General features: G+C 43.5%; 1 protein-coding gene across 1 annotated transcript in view; it reads left to right on the top strand.

Annotated features, from left to right (window-relative positions):
• Nucleotides 1-25731, top strand: part of SLC10A7 (solute carrier family 10 member 7) — a 251656-nt gene that overhangs the window by 56931 nt on the left and 168994 nt on the right. Inside the window, exons 3-4 of the mRNA XM_040418521.1 lie at nt 11885-12021; nt 18305-18380. Of these exons, the coding sequence (XP_040274455.1) occupies nt 11885-12021; nt 18305-18380 (213 nt within the window). The remainder of the gene's footprint in view (nt 1-11884; nt 12022-18304; nt 18381-25731) is intronic.

Here is a 25731-nt window from a genome sequence, read left to right as displayed (position 1 = left end):
ACGGTGTTGAGAGGAGTTTTTGAAGATCTTAAGGTCCCCGTAGCGTCCAATAAAGTAGAGGGTCCAGGTAATGTCATTACCTTTTTAGGCATTCGCCTGGACACAGGTAGCATGAAAGCAAGTCTACCTCAGGACAAGTTAATTAGGATCAGAGAGGTAGTACACAAACTCGCACGTGTCAGAGTCACCACTAAAACAGATCTCAAGAGTCTCCTTGGCATGTTAAACTTTGCAATGAGAATAATCCCACAAGGTAGATCATTCATATCCAGGTTGCTGAAGCTTCTACCCATAGCCTCGGATCAGGATAGCATAGTTAGATTAGGTCAGGATGCCTTAGCAGATCTCATGATGTGGGATGAATTTTTAGCGCAGTGGAACGGCGTATCATTTTTTGTTCCTGCTGTATCCAGGCATTCCCCGGTCGTCCACACGGACGCAGCCTCTTCCACCGGATTCGCGGCCATTTACGGGAAACGGTGGATGGCCAGTCCTTGGCCGCCTGAGGTTTTAGCTATTCCAGGCTTTCTACAGTCGTCCCCCCTTTTTTAAATATATCCTATAGTGGCAGCAGCTCGAGTGTGGGGTAGTCTGTGGGGTAATCAGACCGTGTTGTTTTTAACAGATAATGCAGCGCTGGTGGATATCCTCATGAAGGGGCAGGTCTGGGTCCATAGAAGTCATGGCATTTCTGAGGAGATTTGTGTGGTTGTCGTTACAGCATAGGTTCAATTTTGTTTGCGCGCATATTCAAGGACAGAGGAATAATGCTGCAGACGCTCTATCCAGACTTAACGTTCCATTCTTTTTACAGGTTTCTCCAGGGGCAGATCCGCTACCAGCTACGATCCTGCAGCACAACCTGCTAGTTATGCATTAGCACCACTACTGCTCACTGCCAGATCCCTGGTGGAACAATCCCTCTCAAATCTGAAATTAGCTTACAACACAATCAAGCTATATCTAGCAGGAATCCAGCATTACTGGTATCTGGCTCACCCTGAGCAGCCTTCCTTATTTTCTGCCTATCCCATCAAAGCTATGTTACGGGGTATACAGAAAACCACCTTTCAGAAAACCACGGGCCGTCAGCCTTTCACAGGTCCCATGTTTAGGTCAGTCACTGACATGCTACGCGGTTGCCCCTTTGATCTCGAGATTAGTAGATTAGTGGAAACGGCATTATACCTATCTTTCTACGGCTTCTTAAGGCCCGGGGAATTCACGTGTGCAGCCACTTCCACGAAGTTTCTCCGTAAGAAAGATTTAATCCGCGATAGTTCAGGGTACTTGCTAAACTTAGAACAATCTAAAGCCGCTCGACCAGGGGAAGTGGTACGTATCAGGTATTTTCCCACCGGTAACCAATGGTGTCCAGTCGAAGTCCTGAACCAATGGTTACTTCACATTACGTACGTCGCCACCGGACTCGCCATTGCTGCCTCACAACAGTGCACCTCTCAGCATTCAGGTTTTCCTCAAGTACGTCAGAACACTCCTTGTCAATATCAATATTAACCCAGCCAGCATCACGGTTCACTCGTTCCGCATCGGTGCCGCCTCAGCCGCCTCCAAGAACAATGTCCCGGTCCATGTCATCAAAAAACTAGGTAGATGGAATTCCTCGTCGTACCTTACATACATCCCAGACCCATGTCAAGAAATGTCTGTTGCCTTTCACAATCTGTTGTCGTGATACGTTTTTCAATAAAGGGTAATTACTCTAACGTCTGTACTTTTTGGCCACTTTAGGCTACTTTTACAACAGCAGTTATGGCATAATTCTACTGCTTGTTATTATAAGGGGGTTACGATAGGGCACGTTTTTCTGTTAGCCTATCCGAACACAAGTGTTAGGCAAATGTATTGCCGTATTTGTGTGAGGGGAGACTCCCTCTCACAGTATAAATCTCACCCCCATAGCCTACATCGCACGGCTCATCGCTTTTCACCCACCCATTCCCCCTTTTTTATTCTCAGACTACTAAGGTGGCCCACTTTAGGCTACTTTTACAACAGCAGTTATGGCATAATTCTACTGCTTGTTATTATAAGGGGGTTACGATGGGGCACGCTTTTCTGTTAGCCTATCCGAACACAAATATATATATATATATATATATATATATATATATATATATATATATATATATATTATATACAGTCCTTATCAAAAGTTTAAGACATATTTGACATTGTTGGATCTTAACAAGGTTCCAAGTAGAGCTTCAACATGCAACAAGAAGAAATGAGAGTGAGACAAAACATATTTTTTTTTTTTTATAAATTCTTTATTTTCCATTTTCATAGAGTTAAACAACAAATATGCATTGATGTGACATAAGAAAAAGATGCATTTATGGTACATATTATATAGTTGTATCTCAGTCATCAATACATGTTATTCCAATACATAAATGGGTCTGATTAATTATCAACAAGAAAATTTGGCTCCCTACCACACTCTAGCGCATGAGTAAGGGCGTAAACATTTTTCTTTTCAGAGTATCCAGGATGCCTCCTATTAAGACCCTGTTAGAGGAGTAAAGTAATAGATAAATAGTTCAGAGAGGTGAAGAGGAGAAGGATATGAGATTAAGATGAGAGTGAGGAATAGAAGGAAAGAGTGTGAGGAAAAGGGAGGGGGGGGGTGGGGATATCACAAATTCAGGTCCTAGAGTTGAAGTAGATGCCAGTCAGGGCTCAGGGCTCAGGGCTCACCTTCGCCAGAGATCTCCAAGGACTCCATAGTTTTGCAAATTTATCATGTGTCCTTTCAATCCAGCTAGACATTTCCTCAAACCTACAGATTTGAGTCACCTTGGCTATCATTTCTTGTGCGGAGGGGGGGTTGACATCCAGCCAATGTAAGGGGATCAATGCTTTTGCAGCCGCTATAATATGTGATACCAGATTCTTTTTAGAAGGGGAATATTGAGATGTTGGGAGTGCAAGTACCACCATTTCTAAGGTGAGATTAAAACTGGGGGATGTAAGTTTCCTAATTAGTGATTCTGTTTCACTCCAGTAAGTCTTAATTTTCGGACAATTCCACCAAATGTCCGAAAGGGAGCCTACTCCGTCGCCACATCTCCAGCATTCTCCAGTAGGTGCCAGGCCCCTTTTGTATAGGAAATCAGGCGTTTTATACCACCTTGAAAGAAGCTTATAATGGTTCTCCTGCAGTCGAGAGCAGCGGGAGAAGCCATGAGAGCTTCTTAATATCCGTTTTACCTCTGCATCAGTTAACACCCTGTTCAGTTCCTTTTCCCAATCTTTGATGTATTGAGGTCTCAACTGTTCACCCTCTCCTCCCACCATCGGGTAGAGCTTCGCCACTTTCTTTGCAGCAGAAAGAGGTGACAATACTAACTTCTCAAACTCTGTTAAGGATCTTTGGAGAGGATACTTCACTGTCAACTCCCCACACACAGCTTTGATATGAGATTTTGCTAGGAAGAAACCTGGGGAATCAGTAATTGAGCACGGGAGAGCTGTTAAGATGGAAGTTTCTATATTTGGGGTGGCTTCACCTAGTTTTACCGATGTTAGAAAATTCCATACCTGTGGTTTACCTAAGTTGTTATGTTCTAGGAGGTCCGGCAGTAGGCTCACCAGGAGTAGAGGAGATGGGTCAGGGGCCAATTTCTCTTTCATTTCTTTACAGGTTTTACTGAGACTACACATCAAGGGATCCATTGTTTTGTCATTAGGTATGTTTTTATCTGGGAGCCATAAGTGTTTCTGAAAACACTTACCTACACTATGGCTACAAATTGCTTGGACATCTGGCTGTCTTTTGGGGTCCACCATTTTAAGCCATCTATTAAGCTGTATCGCTTTATAGTATCTGGATATATCTGGTAGGCCAAGCCCTCCTTTTTCTTTGTGTCTAGTTTGGATTTCGTGTGATATCCTAGACCTTCTACCGTTCCATAAGAACCTCGAGAACATACTTCTCATATTCTGTAGGAAGGACTTAGGAAGCCAGATCGGTACCAATTGCATGGTATATAGGACTTTCGGCGTAACGTATGCTTTCAGGACGTTTTTCCTTCCCATCCAAGAGAGATAGGGGAGGTTATAAGTGTGTAGCAAGCGCTGAATGTCCTTCATAAGTGAAATGTAGTTGTGTTGGTACAGGTCATGAGTACTACTGGGGATCAAGATCCCTAAATATTTAATTGGTCCCTTGGTCCATTGAAATGGAAGACGGGTCCTCAAGGAGGCAATCTTGGAATTGGGTAGAGAAACATTCATTATCTCCGACTTAGAATGATTAACTTTGAAGTCTGATAAAGAGCTGTATTTATCTATTTTCTCAATCAGCGGGGGTAGTCCCCTCTCCGGGTCCCTGACCAGAAACAATAAGTCATCTGCAAATGCAGTACATTTTAGTTCTCTCTTGCCATATTTAATTCCCAGGATTTCTGGGCTTTGTCTAACTAACTAGTTGTAAGAGTGATTCTGCTACTAGGATAAACAGTGAGGGGGACAGAGGACATCCCTGCCTGGTTCCGTTTGTTATGTCAAAGGAAGGAGAAAGCGTGCCATTTACCTTTTAGTCTGGCGTATGGGTTTTTATATAGTGTGAATATCGCTCTTATGAAAACTTCCGGGAAGGCGAAGCGTTGCAACGTCTGTTTCATGTATAGCCAGTTAACTCTGTCAAACGCTTTTTCAGCGTCTATACTTAACAGAGTCAAGGGTATCTTCTTTTCATGTGCCATGTGTATAGCGTGGAATATCCTGCGTGTGTTGTCTTTTCCCTCTCGACCCTGGACAAAACCAAGACAAAACATTTTTTGAGCATTCAATTAATTGAAAATAACGATTAAACTGAAACAGGCTGTTTTTCAGCTGATCCAAATTTTAGGACCACATAACTTTAAAAGGCTAAATCTGTGCAAAGATGTGGATTCATTGTCATTTTCTGTCAGGTAGTCACACGTTCTGATGGCAAAGGCAAAAAAACTCCCTTTTTGAACGTGGTCGGGTTGTTGAACTGCATAAGCATTGTCTCTCACAGCGCGCCATCGCTGCTGAGGTGGGACGCAGTAAGACAGTCATTTGGAATTTCTTAAATGATCCTGAGGGTTATGGAACAAAAGTCAAGTGGAAGACCCCAAAAAATTTCATCAGCACTGAGCCGGAGGATCCAATTGGCTGTCCGTCAAGACACTGGACGATCCTTGACCCAAATTAAGGCCCTTACATGTCCTAACTACAGCCCCATAACCATCAGACCGCATCTGAGACTGAAGGGCTTCAAAAACAGAAAACGTCTTCAAAGACCTCGTCTCATTGAACGCCACAGAACTGCTCGTTTGGACTTTGCAAGAGAGCACTAAACATGTGACATTCAAAGGTGGTCCTGTGGGTTTCCAACGTTACTGGCATGACAAGCAGATCCCACCTGAGATGTTTTCTACGCCCCACAGTGGAGGGGGTGCCATAATGGTCTGGGGTCCTTTTTCCTTCAGTGGAACAATGGAGCTTCAGGAAGTGCAGATGTCCAGATGTTGCAGAGAGCATTCCTCATGACTGAAGGCCCTCGTCTGTGTGGTAACGACTGGGTTTTTCAACAGGACAACGCTACAGTACACAATGCCCGCAGCGTGAGGGAGAGGACAGGCAGGCATCGGGGACGGCGCATGTGCGATTCAGTTACAGGATCGCGCTTGAGTCCAACGGCGCATGCGCCGCCTGTACAAGCGCGGTCCCGGCGACTGAGCCGGGTGTCAATTAGACTGCATAGAGGCGGGGTTAGGGCCAGGGGAGTTACAGCCTGGAGTGAGGGAAGGGCTACCCCCTTGACTTCTAACGTGACTTGTGGAGCTGGAGAAGAGTACTTTATAAGGCGATTTTTTTTTCATGCATATACATGCCAGAAAAGCGGGACAAGACTGTATGATAACACAATGAGGATGATCTATAAGGTACTTTTGATAGTTTATTAAGTGAAATGCAGGTGAAAGGTTCGCTTTAACTGTGCGTTGCGTGCCATATAGTGAAGCATATGAAAAACATGCTTCTTCATGGTCACTTAACGTGTTCGTTTTGCGGTAACGTGACGCACTGCATGCATTGGCCTTTATTCTTACATTAGAGAAGTACCGTATTTTTCGCAAAAGTGGGGGAAAAATAGCAGTGCGTCTTATGGGGCGAATGCTGTGACCGTCCGGTGAATAGGCTGAGAGGGAGGAGGGGCTGGGGGCCGGCATCTGTTTCTGTAATGGCAGCGGGGCCCGGTGCAGTCACTGTATTCTACTACACCGGGCCCCGCTCACTGTAGTATACGGTAATCATATCTAACTTGTGGGTATTGTTAAAGTATTCCAATCATCTTAAATCTAGCGCTGTACTACTTACTACTAACTTCTTGGCAGTCAGGAGGCCGGGGGGGCGCTCGTAGTGTAGCTCACTACGTCACGCGCCTGCTCCGCCCACTTTATGAATGAAGCAGGCACCGGGCCCCGCTGCCATTACAGAAACAGATGCCGGCCCCCATTCACTACACAGGGACACTGTTATGGGGGGGATCTGTGGATGACACATAAGATAAGATGCTATATATATATATATATATATATATATATAGGTCATTCTCAGATGCCCCCACAATGATCCCCCATAACAGTGCCACCCACAGATGCCCCCATAACAGTGCCACCCACAGACCACCATTAGTTCAAAATATATTTTTTCTTATTTTCCTCCTCAAAAACCTAGGTGCGTCTTATGGGCGAAAAATACGGTAATTAATTATAACTTTTTGTGAATTGGGACATTTAAACTTCTTCTTTTTTTTTTTTATTCCAATTTAAATCTAGTCGGAGTCGGTTAATTTTTTGCCGACTCCGACTCCAGGTACCCAAAATTGCCTCCGACTCAGACTCCACAGCCCTGCTGGGCGGGGCTAAGCTCCATTCAAGCGTCCCAGGTGTCGGACCCCCGCCGATCAGATGCTGATGATCTATCTAGAGGATAGATCATCAGTTTAAAAAAAAACTGCAGAACACCTTTAATCTCGGCGTTAGTGATTCTAAGGCCAAAGGGTTTGAACTCATATTGCCCTTCTCACAAAATCAGACAAGATGGCTTCTCCTAATGTTCATTTTCATATTGTAATCTGTATACGCCTTTATAAGATGTATTCCTTTTAGAACCAATAGTTCTGACATTTCATCAGACCAGAGAATCTTGTTTCTCACACTCCTTTTAGGTGTTTTTTTTCTTGCAAACTCATGTGTCTTTACTGATGAGAGACTTCTATCAGGCCACTCTGCCATAAAGCCCAGATTGGTGGAGTTCTGCAGTGATGCTTGATCTTTTGGAAGTTTCACCTCTCTGCACACATGGTCTTTGGAGCTCAGCTAGAGTGAGCAATTAGGTCCTTGGTCACCTCTCTTACCAAGGCCATTCTCCTTGATTATTTAGTTTGGTGGGTCAGTCAGCTCTAGAAGAGTCCTATTTTTTCCATACTTCTTCCATTTAACAATTATGGAGGCCACTGTTCTCTTGGGACATTTTATTGCAGCAGAAATTAATTGTAGCCTTATCCAGATCTTTGCCTCTACACAATGCTGTCTCTGAGCTCTACAGGCAGTTCTTTCCTCCTCATGGCTTAGTTTTTGCTCTGATATGCATTGTCAGCTGTGAGACCTTATATAGACAGGGGGTGTCTTTCTAAATCCTGTCCAGTCACCTGAATTTACCACAGATGGACTCCAGTTAAGGTGCAGAAACATTTCAAAGATGAACAAAAGAAATAGGAGGCCCCCAGATCTTCAAGTGTCGTAACAAAGGGTCTGAATACTTATGTCCAAGAGAAATAAACAAGTGTTTGCTCATTCATTGGGCAATCTGCGGCAGTATTACAATTGTGATTTTTTTAAAACACACTTAAAGGGGTATTTCTATCACATACAATGGGGGCATATCACTAGGATATGCCCCCATTGTCTGATAGGTGCGGGTCCCAGAGGTTGAATGGGGAACGGAGCGGGGAGAGCTGTGGCTGAAGGACCTCGGATTTCCCGGGGTCCGTCCACCACAAAGCGCTGCTACCATATAAGTGAATGGGAGCGCACCGCGTATGCACGGCCCCTGCTCCCATTCATTTTTATGGGGCAGACGGAAATAGCCGAGCCAGCGCTCAGCTATTTTCGGCGGCCCCATAGAAATTAATGGAGGGCGCGCATGCGCAGTGCGCCCTCCATTCATTTCCCCGCTCTGTTCTCATTGTAGGTGCGGGTGCCAGAGCTGGGACCCGCACCTATCAGACAATGGGGGCATATTTCCTAGCGATATGCCCCCATTGTCTGAGATGGCAAAAATACCTTTAAAAATCATCATTTGCCGGCAGAAGATTGTGCTGTCTAATTACGATCTGCCACCGGCAAACCACTAGACAGCATGGGGAAGAGCAATAGCATATCGATCGCTCCTTCTCATGCTGCGGAGGAGATAGCTGCATCTATTAGCAGCGGTCTCCTCTGTTATCTAGCAGGTGATTACGGAGACGGAACGCTTCCCTCCTGACAGTCGCTTGCTCAATTGCCCTGGTAATACACGCTTTAATGTATATTCCCATTGGATGGAGATGCTGCAGAATTTCTGCCACCAGACTGCGGGTGGAAAGCAACTTTTAGGGTACCTACCTACAATGCAGAATACGTGCGGTTTTTGCTCGCTGATTTTATTTATTTTTATGTGGAAAAACACCAGTTTAATACAGCACCAGCAAAGTGTATGAGACTAGACAAATCTCATGTACGCTTTGCTTTTTGATTGGGTGCAGAAATTGACCTGCTGTGCGCACTTTGAACTCTGCAGCATATCAGTTGCATTTTTCTTGTGTGGATTTGAACCTTTTCAATGGAAGGGAGAGATCTGCGGAAAATCTGCATCAAATCCGAACCAGAAAATGTGGTAAATAGTGTGGATTTATGTGCAGTTTTGTGGATTATCTGTACCGTGTGCAAATCTCATCCACATGCTTCTGGAAAAAAATTACAGTGGAATTTTAACCTATGATGAAGAGTTTAAAAGCACAGCTTGTCAATTTATGCCACTTGGATTTGACCCTTTGCAATGCATAGCATGCCGTCTGTGGCAAAGTCCACATGTAACTCACTGCAGATTTTTTGCCGAGAAATAAGTTCCGCAGCATAAATGGTCATGCTGAAGACTTCAAATCTGCACCACAGGTCAGAATATGCTGCGGTTTTTGCATGCAGCGTGTAGAAAAAGTTTTTTAAAACTATCCACTTTGCTGGTATTCACGGATTTGCCACACGGAAATCCGCAATGACAAATCTGTCATCTTGACCACACAACATGCAATCAAACCTATGCTTTGCACCTCAGCTGTGCGGAGAATGGCTTTGCATATACCATGTGGTAACTATATATTCTCTGGAGGAGGTGAAATATTGATTTTCCAGCAGTTAATAAGAAGCATCTGTTTGAAGAACATCTGCTGTTGTATTACTGCGTTCTGCCTTGTGGTTCCACTTCTTTTGTAAAACAGAGACAAGATTTATATTTTTGTAAATTTTTGGGCATGGTTTCTTCTAAATTTTTGGGCAAGTTGCGGACCCGCAAAACACAGATGCGGCCCATGTGTCTTCCGCAATTTGCGTAAAGGAACGGGAGGCCCATTATAAAAATGTCGCCGACAAGAATAGGTCATGCTCTATCCTTGCCGCGGAACTAGAGTTGTTGCGATACCAAATTTTTGATTCGGTTTCGATACCATGAAAAAGTATTGCGATACTCGATACCATTCGATACCACGCGAAAAAAATAAACAAAAAAAGCCACGTGCATTCCTCATTTTTAAAAATGGCAAATCGCGCAGTTTTTATTTTATTTTTTCTGTTCCGGCATTCACCACCTAGATTTTTTTTTTATATTTTAATAGTTTGGACTTTTCTGACGTGGCGATGTAATATGTTTATTTATATATTTTATATGTGAAATTGGGAAAAGGGGGGTGATTTATACTTCATATTTTAGTGTTTTTTTTTTTTCACTTTTTATTTAATAACTATTTCCCCCCTTAGGGGCTAGAACCTGGGATCTTTCATCCCTTTTCCTATTCACCCTGATAGATCTCTATCAGGGTGAATAGGACTCCACACTGTCCCTGCTGCTCTGTGCTTTGTGCACACAGCATCAGGGATGTTACCATGGCAACCAGGGCTTCTGTAGCGTCCTGGCTGCCATGGTAACCGATCGGAGCCCCAGGCTTACACAGCTGGGGCTCCGATCAGAAGCTGCCACTGCACCACCAATGAAGGGGAGTGGAGAGGTCCCTGTGGCCACTGCCACCAATGATTTTAATACTGGAGGGTTGAGAGGGGCCGGCGCACTGTGCCACCAATGATTTTAATGGGATGGGGGGATTGAGGGGGGGGGGGGCACACTGCACCACCAATGATTTTACCCCTTTATACAGGAGGCGGGTACTAGCAGATCAGCGGCAGTTAACTGCCGCTGATCGCAGCTCCCTGTCAGGGGCAGGGTGCCGGCAATGCGATTCTGCTGCCGGCACCCGCCTCCTGTATGTGTTAAAGACTGACTACTGTATATGAGTCCAGACTTTCACTATTAGGCCACACAGAGCGGCGCCCAGCGATGTCTCAGCACTCACCATTAGTCCTGGGCGCCGCTCCGTTCGCCCGCAGTGCCCCATTACTGTCTCCTCTCCTGCTCCACATGCTGCTGATTACTATCGGAGCGATGGGAGGAGACATCAGCTTCACTAGTGGGCGTTCCTTCTCCCTGGCTGTAGCGCTGTCCAATCGCAGCGCAGGGAAAAGGAACGCCCACTAGTGAAGCTGATGTCTCCTCCCATCGCTCCGATAGTAATCCTATCATTGGTGGCGCAGTGCGCCCGCCCCTCCTCCGCCCCTCTCTTCTCATTGCCGCCCCTCCTCCACCCCCTCTCTTCTCATTGCCGCCCCTCCTCCGCCCCTCTCTTCTCATTGCCGCCCCTCCTCCGCCCCTCTCTTCTCATTGGTGGCAGCGGCAGCAGCACAGGGGGAGGGAGGACAGCTTTCTTCTCCCCGTGCTGCTGAGAGAGAACATGAGCGCGCCGATAGCAGCGCGCTCATGTTCAGAGATACTAGACTGCGCAGAAGCGCAGCCCAGTATCGAAAAAACGGAAATCCCGGTATCGTATCGATACCGGGACAAAAGTATCGATTGGGTATCGAAATTTCGATACCCGCAACAACCCTACGCGGAACGCAACCACAGATGTCGAGAGCACACGGTGTGCTGTCCACATCTTTTGTGGCCCCATTGAAATGAATGGCAATTTTGCGGAACGGGTGCGGACCTGTTCATACGGCCGTCTGAATGGGCCCTTAGATTGGGTTATGCGGCCGTATTCAGTCAGCACCTCCTATATAAATTTTATGTTCTTGAACATTATGGAATCATTTATGAAGCACAGTCTAATGATTCTTTATGGGGAGTTTGTCATCAATCCAATTTCACTAGAAAAGCACACCGTACCGTCTACATAGAGGAGTTCTTTATGTTAGGTCAGAGGGCTCTGTGGCAAACAATATTTCTACATATTTATTATCGTCTACATTTGTAGACTGTAGGTCTTTATTTTGTTAGCTTTTGCAAGGCTAGCTGATTCTAGCTTTATGCACTTTAATAAAGTGTATTTTATATCTGTTTTCTTGCTGCATTGTGTACATGTATGGTGCAAGCTATTTCTTGCAAAGGAACTGATTTTGTGATTGGGTGTATTCATAAAAATGGCTTTTGTTCACCGATGTAGTGTATGTTCCTCATATTTGTTGCATTTTTACGTAATTTTAGTATTCACAAATATTGTTGATGTCCATTCTTTTTCCAGGAACTCACCAGTGCTCTGATGCATGTGAAGCTTCACCTCTTCGTCCAGGTGTTCACACTCGTCTTCTTCCCAACAGCAATATGGTTTTTCCTCCAAGTGCTGTCACTTACGCCCATCAATGAATGGCTGTTAAAGGGGTATGTCTTGCATCATATTCTATGGAAATTAAAAGCTGTACAAATAATTTAATTTGCTTTACTAAGGGTATGTCCACACAGGAGTTACATTAAGCAGTAAAAATCTGCCGTGGCTTTCGCTTGAGAATTCACAGGTAAATCCATGACTGATCCGCTTCAAAATCCACTTGAGTTACGTGGGAATTCGCTCATCTCTAGTGAACAACATGTTAAAAAATGCCAGAATTCAAATTTTCGTTCATGTTGCCTCCTAGAAAAACAGAATAAATAATGATAAAAAAACAGGCGTGTGCAGCTCAAAAAGAAAGCTTGCCCTACAAAACACAAGCCCTCCTAGGGCCCCAAAATATTATTATTATTATTATTTTTTTAAAGTCCAGTTCACACAAATGGCAATATTGTGGTGCTACTATTAACGCCTTTTCTTAGAAGGGTTGTCCAGGGCTTGATATTGATGGTTTGTCCTCAAGGGGTTTGATACCCTGCACCCCGGACAATCTACTGTAACTCTCACTGCTACTACACAGCTTCGTCCATTGTGTAGTGGACCGAGCAGTTCCAGTGCTGAGGCTACAAGGTGTAGGGTGTCCTGAGGATAGGCCATCACTATCACAATCCTGGACAACCTCGTTAAAGGGATTATGCCATGATTAATGTAAAAAATGAAAATCATCATGTAGTACATGACAATCTGTTTCTGACACCAGCCCTGTATCTCACGTGAAACCAGAGATCTCCCCATTCATTTCTCCAATTATTCTGCTAGATTTATTTGAGACTGGCTGCTCAGGGGGTGTATCCTTTCTCAGGGCATGTTCTTTCTGCTGCAGTTCTTCCCCTGTAACTGCCACAGCTTCTAATAGAAGATAAGGCTGGTTGCAATTGAAGATTTAAACTGAGCATGTGCGACCACCTCAGTGCAGTATGTAGCATAGAAATAAGGAAAAGAACAAACAGCAGGTGGCGCTATATAGATACATTTTATTGAATAGCTCAGTGGATATGGTAAATTTATAATTATATTCAGATGGGTCGAAAAATGTAAATCTTTTTTTTGTGGCACTTCTCCTTTAAGTGCAGTAAATTACACGGTTCCTTAGTAGAATACTACACATTGCTGTTTTAGTCAAAACCTTTTTTTATTCACAGAATTATCATAACTACATTTCCAGTGTTGCTATTATCCATACTTTGAATGTATTCCTATTATTAAATGGTCCTACATGTAAAGGTTCACAAAAGAAAACCCAAGCAAAATTGGAAGAAAAAAAAAGGCGACTTTGGAGAATAACAAATGTATGTGCTTTAACTGTGCACGCAGAGTAAAATATTTAAAAGTCTTCCTATTGCTGATGTTTCTGATTTATGTTAATTTTCTGTGGCTAGATGACGAGGAGGAAGGATTAAGATGTCAAGAGAAATTAAGCTAACCACATCAGCCAATCAGTTGCATTCATCACGTGGAGCGTGAAACCTTCTTATATTTAAATCGGATCGTCTCATGTGTGACACTGAGCTCTTCGTTAAGCGCTAATAAGTGTCCTTTATTCCCATTCCACTGCAGACATACAGTCTTCCCTTCTGCTGTCCCCATGTCAAGAATACTTTCGAAATTGGCCCCTTATAATCATTTCAAGTGCTTAATGTGTTTCAGATTTTTAACTGGTAACTCCCTTAGGATTTGAAAGGCTGGATGAATATAGCAGGGGATCATGGAAAAGATTCAAACCTTCATTGAATTACAACTCTCAAAGAAAGAGAGAATGATGGGGCCAGCTCCCAAAGACAATAGTGAGAGATGTACGAGTGCATTAAATCATTCCAGTTCATTTATATTCTCCTCTATGGCCTGGCAGGATCAAAAAACTGAACCTTGCTATTATACTAGTTATATAAAAAGTTACTTAATGGCAATGTGTCACCTATCATTTTTTTTGCCTTTTGGTGTTTTGTTAAAACCAGATAGTGACACACAGCCTTTTTTTAATCTGTTTAATCTTTTATGTTTTTTTAAATATTTTTTTTAAAATTCTGTTTCCTGAGCTTGATAATGAGGGCAGCCACCTTGCCCGAGCTGTTCTTAACAGCATTTAAAAATATGCTTTACAGCACCATGGGCCATAGACACAATGGACAGGAGATAACCCCATGACTTCTATGGGAGATTTTCTTTCTTGCCATGTTCTGTGACCTGTGTAGAGGTCAGGAGGAAGTAGATAAGTGGTGATATCATTGTGAATGGTGGATCCTCTGTGTCTCTCTATCTATCTATCTATCCTCAACATTGAAATTACAACACCAAGAAGGACATAATGGTAAGGTATTCAGATTGTAAACAGCAAGTGACGACAATGTCTTTAAAGTGCTGCTGAACATGCTAGCACTATATACACCTAGAAGGACAAGGTGTAAGGTTATGCAATTTGAGGAGGTAGCAGGTTTTGCCAAGATCTGCAGATGATCACATTTTCAAGCACCTAGCTCCAATCTGTGGCATGTGGGAGGGGCATACAAGCCAGATTGAAAGCAAAGTTTTTTAACCACAGGAAATGCCAGAAATTCTGATGGAGTCGTGTGAAATGAATGTGTCTGTCATTCTGATCCTGCCTATAATAACATGAGATGACTGCTGAAAATTGATCTCTGCAGACCAAGAAGTGGTGCCTGTTATTAGGCTTAGTGACCAGTGCAAAAACTCCAGGATTTAAGTTTTTTTTCAACAGAGATAGTGACATGGAAAACTAAAAATATCCATAAAAATTATTTTAAAATGTGTTTAACATAACTTGATTCAAACAGTATGTAATTTTCTGATGACCTCTTCCTTTTATAAGTGTTTTCTTGGACTTCTTGATGACCTATCCCCTGTAATGGTCATCCGTATCCGATCTGAGGGGGTTTGACTCCTGGCACTCTACCGGTTAGCTGTTGGATGTGGCTGCAGTGCTTGAACGATTGCTGCATCCTCTTCCTTGGCCTATGACAAAACGTCTTTCAGTCTCTTTGTGCAACGCAGTCCCGTTCAGGTGAATGGAGATGGGACTGAGTTGCAATACCAAGCACAGCCACTACACAATGTATGGTGCTGTGCTTGGTATACTATGATAAGGCTGCAGCACACGTCCAAGCACTGCAAACCCATCAACATGCTAATTGTGGGGGTGCTTGGAGTCAGACCTCCAACAATCAGATATTGATAACCTTGGTCCTTTAGGATTGATGGACTGCCCACTGATAGTGCCCTGAAATCCAAGAAATCAGAATGCAGTTTCACAGGATAGCAGTTCTTGTAGGGTGGTTTTCCTCTAAATGCTCGAGCCAGTCATGTAGCTGCTATCCTGGAAGACTACCCTGTAAAACCATACTCTCACTTCCTAAAAGCTAGAGTTATTTGTCTTCCCCATAGCTTGTATTGTTGCATTTTTTGCTGTCCTGAATTTTATATATTCCCCACGAGTTGTCTTTCTGCATATCTCTAGCGGGGCTATGCAATCAAGATCTACATACATGAAAGTGATTTTCCATTGGTAGCCCACTTTACAGTCAGAATAAAAATGTAGTATTTCTGCATAATTTTAAGATGGAAAACAAAAGAAGGCAAGTCTGAAAGGTTAAGGCGCACTGCTGAAAAACAAAAATCTGATTTACTCCAAACTGAATCTGCACAAAATCTTTATTGCATCACTTGTGTAATACATCATCAAAATTAAATTTTGGATTCTACATCTATGCCTACCAGCACATGACTGTACAATAGATCATTTTTCAACTCTTTTTGTATTACCAGGGTTTGCAATGTACTGCAGTCTCCCTTAGCACAAATGATTATGAGAGCTGTTCAATTTCTCCCTAAGGGAGCTATATATTCAATGCTGTTTAGGTAGAAGCGAGAATAGGGATTGTGGTCAGCACAATTAGCTATTGCTATGATACTCAGGGGCCTTGTTGTGTATTGGTTGCGATAAGTATAAGAAATTGATCATTTAAGGCAATTAAGGGAAATATGTTAAAGTAAGAAATCTAGCTGTAAGGGTAGATACTTACGGGCAGTTCTGTTGTGGCAGTGGGCCCCATCATTACCGAACCGCAGTAAAACCACATGTAAATGTGTACATTTGTGTTGTAGTTGGGGGTTTAGCTCACAGATCTGGTTAGGCATTTACTGTATACATGTACAGTGACAATACTGTGTACTATCTGCAAAAAAAGGGGGTTAGTCAGCACCTCCCAGTGCGCAGGTGCACGCCGCCATGGCAAAGACCTAGAGGAAAAAAAGAGACGATGCAGCAGCACCCTGCAAATCAGATAAAGTACAATAATGCCAAAAATTATAGTGCTAATGCTACGCTTATTTATAAAGTGAGATGCTTGGCCAATGCATTTTGTACAAAACCATCTGAGCCCGTCTGCCGTACGTCAAGGCGATCTCTGTTAGACGGGTCCTAACACTAAATACTACCTGTTATGCGACCATAATGGCCGCCATAAAGTTCAGGGAGTGTTGGATCCACATGCATGCTTGATCCACTCTGCTTTTTACCATTTTTAGTGCCATAATGGCCTCCATTACAAGGGATGCAGGTACCAACATGCATGCCGAGCCCACTCAATACCTTTCCTTGTGCCAGACATTCATTGGAAGCTGTCTGGCACAAGGAAAGGTATGGAGTGGGCTCGGCATGCATGTTGGTACCTGCATCCCTTGTAATGGAGGCCATTATGGCACCAAAAATGGTAAAAAGCAGAGTGGATCCAACACTCCCTGAATTTTATGGCGGTCATTATGGCGCATAACAGGTAGTATTTAGTGTTAGGAACCGTCTAACAGACATCGCCTTGATGTACGGCAGACGGGCTTAGATAGTTTTGTACAAAATGCATTGGCCAAGCATCTCGCTTTATAAATAAGCGTAGCATTAGCACTATAATTTTTGGCATTATTGTACTTTATCTGATTTGCAGGGTGCTGCTGCATTGTCTCTTTTTTTCCCCCTCTAATACTGAGTACTAGTCATTGGAAAGAATGTCACTCATTATGTGCTGTTTGGTTAAGACATACATTTTGTTGCTATGCAAATATTTATTTTTTTAAGATTAACTACACTAAAATTATTTTAATTCATTATAGGTAGGTGGCCTGGTAGTTGCCAGGTTTTGAGATATTACTATATAAATAAAAATGAAAAATAAACCATACCCGCCCTCGAGTCCCGGCTGCTCTTTGCTTCCTGGTCCTGGCTAGATACATCAGAAACCCCTGAAAAGGACGATTCAGCAAATCACTAACTAAGCCCTCATGTACACAACTGTATTTTTGGCCCACGTCCAGTCCGCTTTATTTTTGCAGACTGCATGTGGGCCCATTCATTTCTATGGGTCTACATTACAAAAACCATGTGCTGTCTGTCCGCATCTGTGTGGCCATTCCGCAAATTATAGAACATGCCCTATTTTTGTCCATTTTGCTTTGTCTGTTCTGGTGAAGAGAGTGTGTGAAAATAGCAGCATACACTCGGCCATTATCCATATTTTGCAGATCCGCGGCTTGCATATCTCAAAATGGATATGGTCATGTGGATGAGGCCTAAGACGGGTCATTGCTACACTACATCCCATGACTGGCTGAGCAGGCATTTCCAGTGTGTCCAGCTGGGACCCAACCAGCATTGGAACAGCAGCAGTGGGTTGGTGAGGGTGAATATGGCTTTTAACCCTTTGTTGTGAACAATTCTCCATAAATCCCCCTTTAAGTACACTCACTTGTATAAAACCTTCAGGATGAAAGTTCAAAATAAAACGTTCACCCAATCTTCTATAGCTTCTCTAAAATTCCACATTATATAGAATTTCTGTGCTGTAAACAAGTGCTGGACTATCAAAGGCACATTAAAATGTAAGAAAGGACTGCATTGTAAGAACTGGGGACATTAGGGATTAGGGGTCTGCAACATTTTAATATGTATGGTCAGCTTTGTGTTTTGGGTGTGTGATGGGAGTACGCTATGGAACTACCCCTTATTTTCTGAAGACCTGGATTTGTTTTTGTACGGACAGTGAAATGTGTCTTCGTTACATTGCTACTTGTACTTCCAGTGTCCATAAGGTGAGAGGAAAGCAGTTGGAAGGAGATGCTCTCTGTAGGATGCTCTCTAGTGGACATGTTATTTTATATTGTTTTATTATGACCCATTTATGAGAAGATAAGTGTACCTTTTCAGTTCCTTACAAACTGTTTTGAAGAGCTATGTTTTTTCTTTTCCTAATTGGAGTTATGTTTTTGCAGTCTACAGACGGTGAGCTGTATGCCCCCACCGGTCTCCTCAGCAGTCATTTTGACCAAAGCTGTTGGCGGTAATGAGGTGAGTGCTTCAGATATATATTTGTTTCTCTTGCCTCTCTTACACCATCCCATGATACCAGATTGATGAATTCAGATGTATAATCCTCATACATGGATTCCATAGAAAGTGAAATTGAGCTGAAAAAGGACACAAGCTCCAAAAAATACTTGAACTTCTTGAGAAGAACAAATTATTAGTGTGTACAAGTGCTTTTCTACTCTGCAGTCCAATAATTTAGTGTGGATGGGTTTTGTATTAATGCTTTATTGCTTTTCTTTACGAAGTTCTCAGTGGAACTTTAAATTCTTTTACCCTACCAAAATCATAGTAGGACAGGAGTTCTTTAAGGTGGCCATACATACTACATATGTCGGCTAATCACTCTGATTTCGGTGGGATACACTGACAATCTAAACTGTGGTAAGGAACAAAGATCCATCATACTTGTTACTTTATTCAATCAAAGTAGTACATTTCTATGGGGGAGTCAGCAGAGATGGCCTTCATTTTCTTATGGCTATTTAAATGGATTGTCCAGCTGTCTATTTTTACTGCTTTCTGGGCCTGTGTTTTGTTTTTTTGTTTTTTATATTTGCTGGACAACTAGATTAATTTTTGTGAATCACCAAATGGTCAATGCCTATATAACCTTGACTATAAGTTCCAATATAAATTGATCATTGAACACATATCAGATGTTAAACATTAGATAATTTCATGAGAAAATTAACTCCATTAGAACTTGATGGCAGCAATGCATCTCAAAAAAGTTGGGACGGGACAACAAAAGTCTGAAAAAGTGAGTGGTACGAATAGCTGCAGGAGCAATTTGCTACCAAGTCACATGACTGGGTATAAAAAGAGCATATTACAGAGGCAGAGTCTCTCAGAAGCAAAGATGGGCAGAGGTTCAACAATCTGCGAAAAAACTTTGTCTACAGATTGCAGAACAATTTCAGAAAAATGTTCCTCAACATAAAATTGCGCAGACTTTCAATATCCCACCATCTAACGTACATAATATCATCAAAAGATTCAGAGAATCTAGAGAAATCTATATGCGCAAGGTACAAGGCCGATGGTCAATATTGGATGATATACAGGGCCTCAGATGGCACTGAATTAAAACGGGCATGATTCGGTATTGTAAATCGCTGCATGGGCTCAGAAACACTTTCAGAGATCATTGTCTGTTTACACAGTTCGCCGTACAATCGACAAATGTAAGTTAAAGGATAACTGTCATATTTTCATTAAAAAAAAACAATTTTAGCATATGTTACTGCTGCAGCAGCATTATCATAGCATAAAGCAATCTTTAGTTTCTTCACTTACCACTGTTTTTCTTGAGTTTTTCCCATAGTTACGGCTGTTTTAAATCCTACATTATGAGGATCTGCTCAAGATTGTATCCTCTGCTAGTTCTCTGAGGCCAAAACTGCATTCCCTCAGGTCACATACACACTTGCGGTAGCCAGCAGCTTCCTGTCAGCCAATCAGATTGGATTACTGAGAGACACGCCTCCTCACTCTGAAGCCTAATGCAGGCATGTAGTGTGAAGGACCGCCCCTCCGACTTCCTGTCTTCTTAGCCAGAGACAGAAAAGCCATAGCAACAGTCTTTTAAGGGAGCAGTGGAAAGGGACAAGAGACATTAATGAAAGCTGTTATTATAAGGTAATTACAGATCTTTTGGCAATCATTGACAGACTAACTCAGGTATACATGCCTAGCTGTAATAAACTAGCAAATAAAATAAAAATATGACAGTTATCCTTTAAAGATGCATCATGCAAAGAAGGAGCCATATGTCAACACGATCCAGAAACATTGCCGGCCTCTCTTAGCCAAAGCTTTTTTAAATGGACTGAGGCAAAATAGAAAACTGCTCTGTGGTCAGATGAATCAAAATTTGAAATTTATTTTTCTAAACCACAGATGCCATGTTCTGCAGACTCAGGAGGAGAGGGACCATCCAGCTTGTTATTAGAGCACAGTTCAAAAGCCTGCAATCTCTGATGCTATAGGGTTACATTACTACCTGTGGGGAGGCCAGCTTAGGCTACTTTCACACTAGCGTTCAGAGCGGGTCCGTCTGATGTTTCATCAGACGGATCCGCTCCTATAATGCAGACGTTTGCATCCGTTCAGAACGGATCCGTCTGCATTATAACTTAGAAAAATTTCTAAGTGTGAAAGTAGCCTGAACGGATCCGTCCAGACTTTACATTGAAAGTCAATGGGGGACGGATCCGTTTGAAGATTGAGCCATATAGTGTCATCTTCAAACGGATCCGTCCCCATTGACTTACATTGTAAGTCTGGACGGATCCGCTTGCCTCCGCACGGCCAGGCGGACACCCGAACGCTGCAAGCAGCGTTCAGGTGTCCGCCTGCTGAGCGGAGCGGAGGCTGAACGCCGCCAGACTGATGCATTCTGAGCGGATCCGCGTCCACTCAGAATGCATTAGGGCAGTACGGATGCGTTCGGGGCCGCTTGTGAGAGCCTTCAAACGGAGCTCACAAGCGGAGCCCCGAACGCTAGTGTGAAAGTAGCCTTACACTTCTGGAAAGGCGCTATCAATTCTGAACAGTATATGTAGGTTTTAGAACAGTGTATGGTCCCAGACAGCGTCTCTTTCAGGGAAGGTCTTGCATATTTCAGCAAGACAATGCTAAAGCACATACTGCATCCATCACAAAAGCATGGCTTTTCAGAAGAATTGTCCTGGTGTTGAACTGGCCTGCCTGCAGTCCAGACCTTTCACCAATAGAAAACACTTGGCGCATCACAAAAAACGAAACCCAAGCTTGTTGAGCAGCTAGAATCCTTCATCAGACAAGAATGGGACAACATTCCTCTCCCAAACTCCAGGAATTAGTCTCCTCACTTCCCAGAGGTTTACAGACTGTTGGATGAAGATGGGATGCTACACAATGGTAGACATGGCCCCGTGCCAATTTTTTGAGGCTAGTTGCTGCCATCAAATTCTAAATGAGTTAATTTTTTTCATGAAATCGTAATATGTCTCACTTTCAACATCTGATATTTATTCTATGATCTCTTCTGAATAAGATATTGGTCTATGAGATTTGTAAATTGTTGCATTTTTTTATTTACATGTTACAGAGTTAAAACTTTTCTGGAATTGGGGTTGTATATAAACACCACAGAAAAATCTGGAGTCTAATTAATCTAAAAGTACTGATAAATGCAAAAGAACAAAAGCAGTGATACAGGGTCGCACAATACATAATCATAGATTCAAATGGAAACTTGGATGCAAATAGTAAGTTCAAGGCCCTATACTGAATCAACTCTAAGTGGAGGTCACCCAGTGAATGACATAAGTATAGGGCAGATATGAAGAGTAACAAGTATATACAGCAAGAACTGCTTACCAGCATATTCAGTGTGAACCCTGCTCCCCTCCACACATTTCGCACAGCTCTATCAGTTATTCACTTGCATGACAGAGTTTGGAGCTTTAAAGGTGTTATCCAATTTCAAGAAAACCCCCCCCATATGTGCCAGGCTCCTCACCTGTAATATACTTACCCCGCTACCGGCGCCGCTCCTGGTCCCCGTACCGCCGATGCTGCTGCTCCCTGCACACGGATGAAAACATCGGGTGTCGGGGAGGGGGAGCAGCCAGTGGCAGACAGGGACGAGCCTCCCTAGCATCACTGGTGACGCTAAGGAGGTTCATCCCCGTCCCTGCCTGCCATTGGCTGCTCCCCCCCGACACTGGATGTTTTCATCCGTGTGCAGGGAGAAGCAGCATCGGCGGTGCGGGGACCAGGAGCGGCGCCGGGAGCGGGGTAAGTATATTACCGTTGAGGAGTCTGGCACATATGGGGGGGTTTTCTTGAAATTGGATAACCCCTTTAAGGGGTCTTCCAACATCTAAAAAAAAAATTGCCAGAAAGCAGGTGGCTGTACTACAAAACCTTTCTTACCTTCTAGAGGACCTGTCACCAGGAAACACAGTGCAATCTGCAGGCAGCCTGTTATAGAGCAGAAGGAGCTGAGCAGATTGGTATATAGTTTTATGGGACAAGGTTTTATAGATTTATGTCTTCGCTCAGTTGTACATGGAGGCCGTCTTATCAATGACTGTCAAATAGCTCTGTATACACGCTTATGCCTTATTCACACAGTCAGTGTTCGGTCAGTGATTTCCTTCAGTGAGTTTGAGCCGAAACTCTGGCTCTAAAGAAAGAACAGGAGCCGATCTTTCCATTATACCTGATCTCAGTGTAGGCTCCACTAAGGCCTCTTTCAGACGGGCGTTGCGGGAAAATGTGCGGGTGCGTTACGGGAACACCCGCGAATTTTCCGCGTGAGTGCAAAACATTGTAATGCGTTTTGCACTCGCGTGAGAAAAATCACGCATGTTTGGTACCCAAGCCCGAACTTCTTCACAGAAGTTCGGGCTTGTGATCGGTGTTTTGTAGACTGTATTATTTTCCCTTATAACATGGTTATAAGGGAAAATAATAGCATTCTGAATACAGAATGCATAGTTAAATAGCGCTGGAGGGGTTAAAAAAAAAAAAAAACCTTAGTCCACTTGATCGCGGAGCCCGGCATCTCCTTTGCTGAACAGGACCTGTGGTGACGTCACTTCGGTCATCACATGATCCATCACATGATCCATCACCATGGTAAAAGATCATGTGATGGATCATGTGATGACCGGAGTGACGTCACCACAGGTCCTGTTCAGCAAAGGAGACAGAAGGAGATGCCGGGCTGCGCGAGCAAGTGGATTAAGGTGAGTTAAATTATTATTTTTATTTTTTTTAACCCCTCCAGTGCTATTTAACTGCATTCTGTATTCAGAATGCTATTATTTTCCCTTATAACCATGTTATAAGGGGAAATAATAATGATCGGGTCTCCATCCCGATCGTCTCCTAGCAACCGTGTGTGAAAATCGCACCGCATCCGCACTTGCTTCCGGATGCTTGCGATTTTCTCGCAACCCCATTCACTTCTATGGGGCCTGCGTTGCGTGAAAAAAGCTGAATATAGAGCATGCTGCGATTTTCACGCAACGCACAAGTGATGCGTGAAAATCACCGCTCATGTGAACAGCCCCATAGAAATTAATGGGTCGGTATTCAGTGCGGGTGCAATGCATTCAACTCGCGCATTGCATCCGCGCGGAATACTCGCCCATGTGAAAGGGGCCTAATGGTTTTGGCTCTCAATAACTGATTGAAATAACTGACGTGTGAATGAGACGTTACAATTGCTGGTAACAGCCGAGTAGGCCGCCTTGGAAACATGGACACGATTGTTTATACACTGCTTAAAAAAAATAAAGGGAACACTTAAACAACACAATGTAACTCCAAGTCAATCACACTTCTGTGAAATCAAACTGTCCACTTAGGAAGCAACACTGAGTGACAATCAATTTCACATGCTGTTGTGCAAATGGGATAGACAACAGGTGGAAATTATAGGCAATTAGCAAGACACCCCCAATAAAGGAGTGGTTCTGCAGGTGGTGACTACAGACCACTTCTCAGTTCCTATGCTTCCTGGCTGATGTTTTGGTCACTTTTGAATGCTGGCGGTGCTTTCACTCTAGTGGTAGCATGAGACGGAGTCTACAACCCACACAAGTGGCTCAGGTAGTGCAGCTTATCCAGGATGGCACATCAATGCGAGCTGTGGCAAGAAGGTTTGCTGTGTCTGTCAGCGTAGTGTCCAGAGCATGGAGGCGCTACCAGGAGACAGGCCAGTACATCAGGAGACGTGGAGGAGGCCGTAGGAGGGCAACAACCCAGCAGCAGGACCGCTACCTATGCCTTTGGGCAAGGAGTAACAGGAGGAGCGCTGCCAGAGCCCTGCAAAATGACCTCCAGCAGGCCACAAATGTGCATGTGTCTGCTCAAACGGTCAGAAACAGACTCCATGAGGGTGATATGAGGGCACGACGTCCACAGGTGGGGGTTGTGCTCACAGCCCAACACCGTGCAGGACGTTTGGCATTTGCCAGAGAACACCAAGATTGGCAAATTCGCCACTGGCGCCCTGTGCTCTTCACAGATGAAAGCAGGTTCCCACTGAGCACATGTGACAGACGTGACAGAGTCTTGAGACGCCGTGGAGAACGTTCTGCTGCCTGCAACATCCTCCAGCATGACCGGTTTGGCATTGGGTCAGTAATGGTGTGGGGTGGAATTTCTTTGGAGGGCCGCACAGCCCTCCATGTGCTCTCCAGAGGTAGCCTGACTGCCATTAGGTACTGAGATGAGATCCTCAGACCCCTTGTGAGACCATATGCTGGTGCGGTTGGCCCTGGGTTCCTCCTAATGCAAGACAATGCTAGACCTCATGTGGCTGGAGTGTGTCAGCAGTTCCTGCAAGACGAAGGCATTGATGCTATGGACTGGCCCGCCCGTTCCCCAGACCTGAATCCAATTGAGCACATCTGGGACATCATGTCTCGCTCTATCCACCAACGTCACGTTGCACCACAGACTGTCCAGGAGTTGGCAGATGCTTTAGTCCAGGTCTGGGAGGAGATCCCTCAGGAGACCATCCGCCACCTCATCAGGAGCATGCACAGGCGTTGTAGGGAGGTCATACAGGCATGTGGAGGCCACACACACTACTGAGCCTCATTTTGACTTGTTTTAAAGGACATTACATCAAAGTTGGATCAGCCTGTAGTGTGTTTTTCCACTTTAATTTTGAGTGTGACTCCAAATCCAGACCTCCATGGGTTGAAATATTTGATTTCCATTTTTTTATTTTTTGTGTGATTTTGTTGTCAGCACATTCAACTATGTAAAGAACAAAGTATTTCAGAAGACTATTTAATTAATTCAGATCTAGGATGTGTTATTTTTGTGTTCCCTTTATTTTTTTTGAGCAGTGTACTATAATGACCAAAAACTCTAATAATATTTCTCACAATGGCTCAGGCTGGATGATAAATGGGGTGCATCTTTAGATAGTGCCATTGTTTTCACTAAGTCACACCCATTTCACACCCTTGTCACATCCCTTCCTTGTCGAGCGAGACACACAAAAGGGGGTGATTTATCATTTTCCTGCGCCTCTTTTTGTGTCTTTTTTAACCCCACAGTAATCAGCCTGTTTGGGGCATTAATGACTAAGTGATTTCTTTCATTTTTTTCATCGTCACTTTCCAAGAGCTATAATGTTTTTATTTTTCTGTCCATGTAGCATTATGAGGGCTTGTTTTTTGCAAAACAAGTTGTTTTTAATGGCATTTTGGGATACACAACACTTACTGGTTAACTTTTATTAACTCTTTCTGGGATGGGGGCCTGGATTAAAAACTGCAATACTGCCACTGAGTTTTTATGTTAAACTAAGTTTAGA

This window comes from Bufo bufo, chromosome 2 (assembly GCF_905171765.1).
Source record: "Bufo bufo chromosome 2, aBufBuf1.1, whole genome shotgun sequence".
In the NCBI taxonomy this organism is placed as follows: Eukaryota; Metazoa; Chordata; class Amphibia; order Anura; family Bufonidae; genus Bufo; species Bufo bufo.
This window is presented reverse-complemented; position numbering and strand designations above follow the sequence as displayed.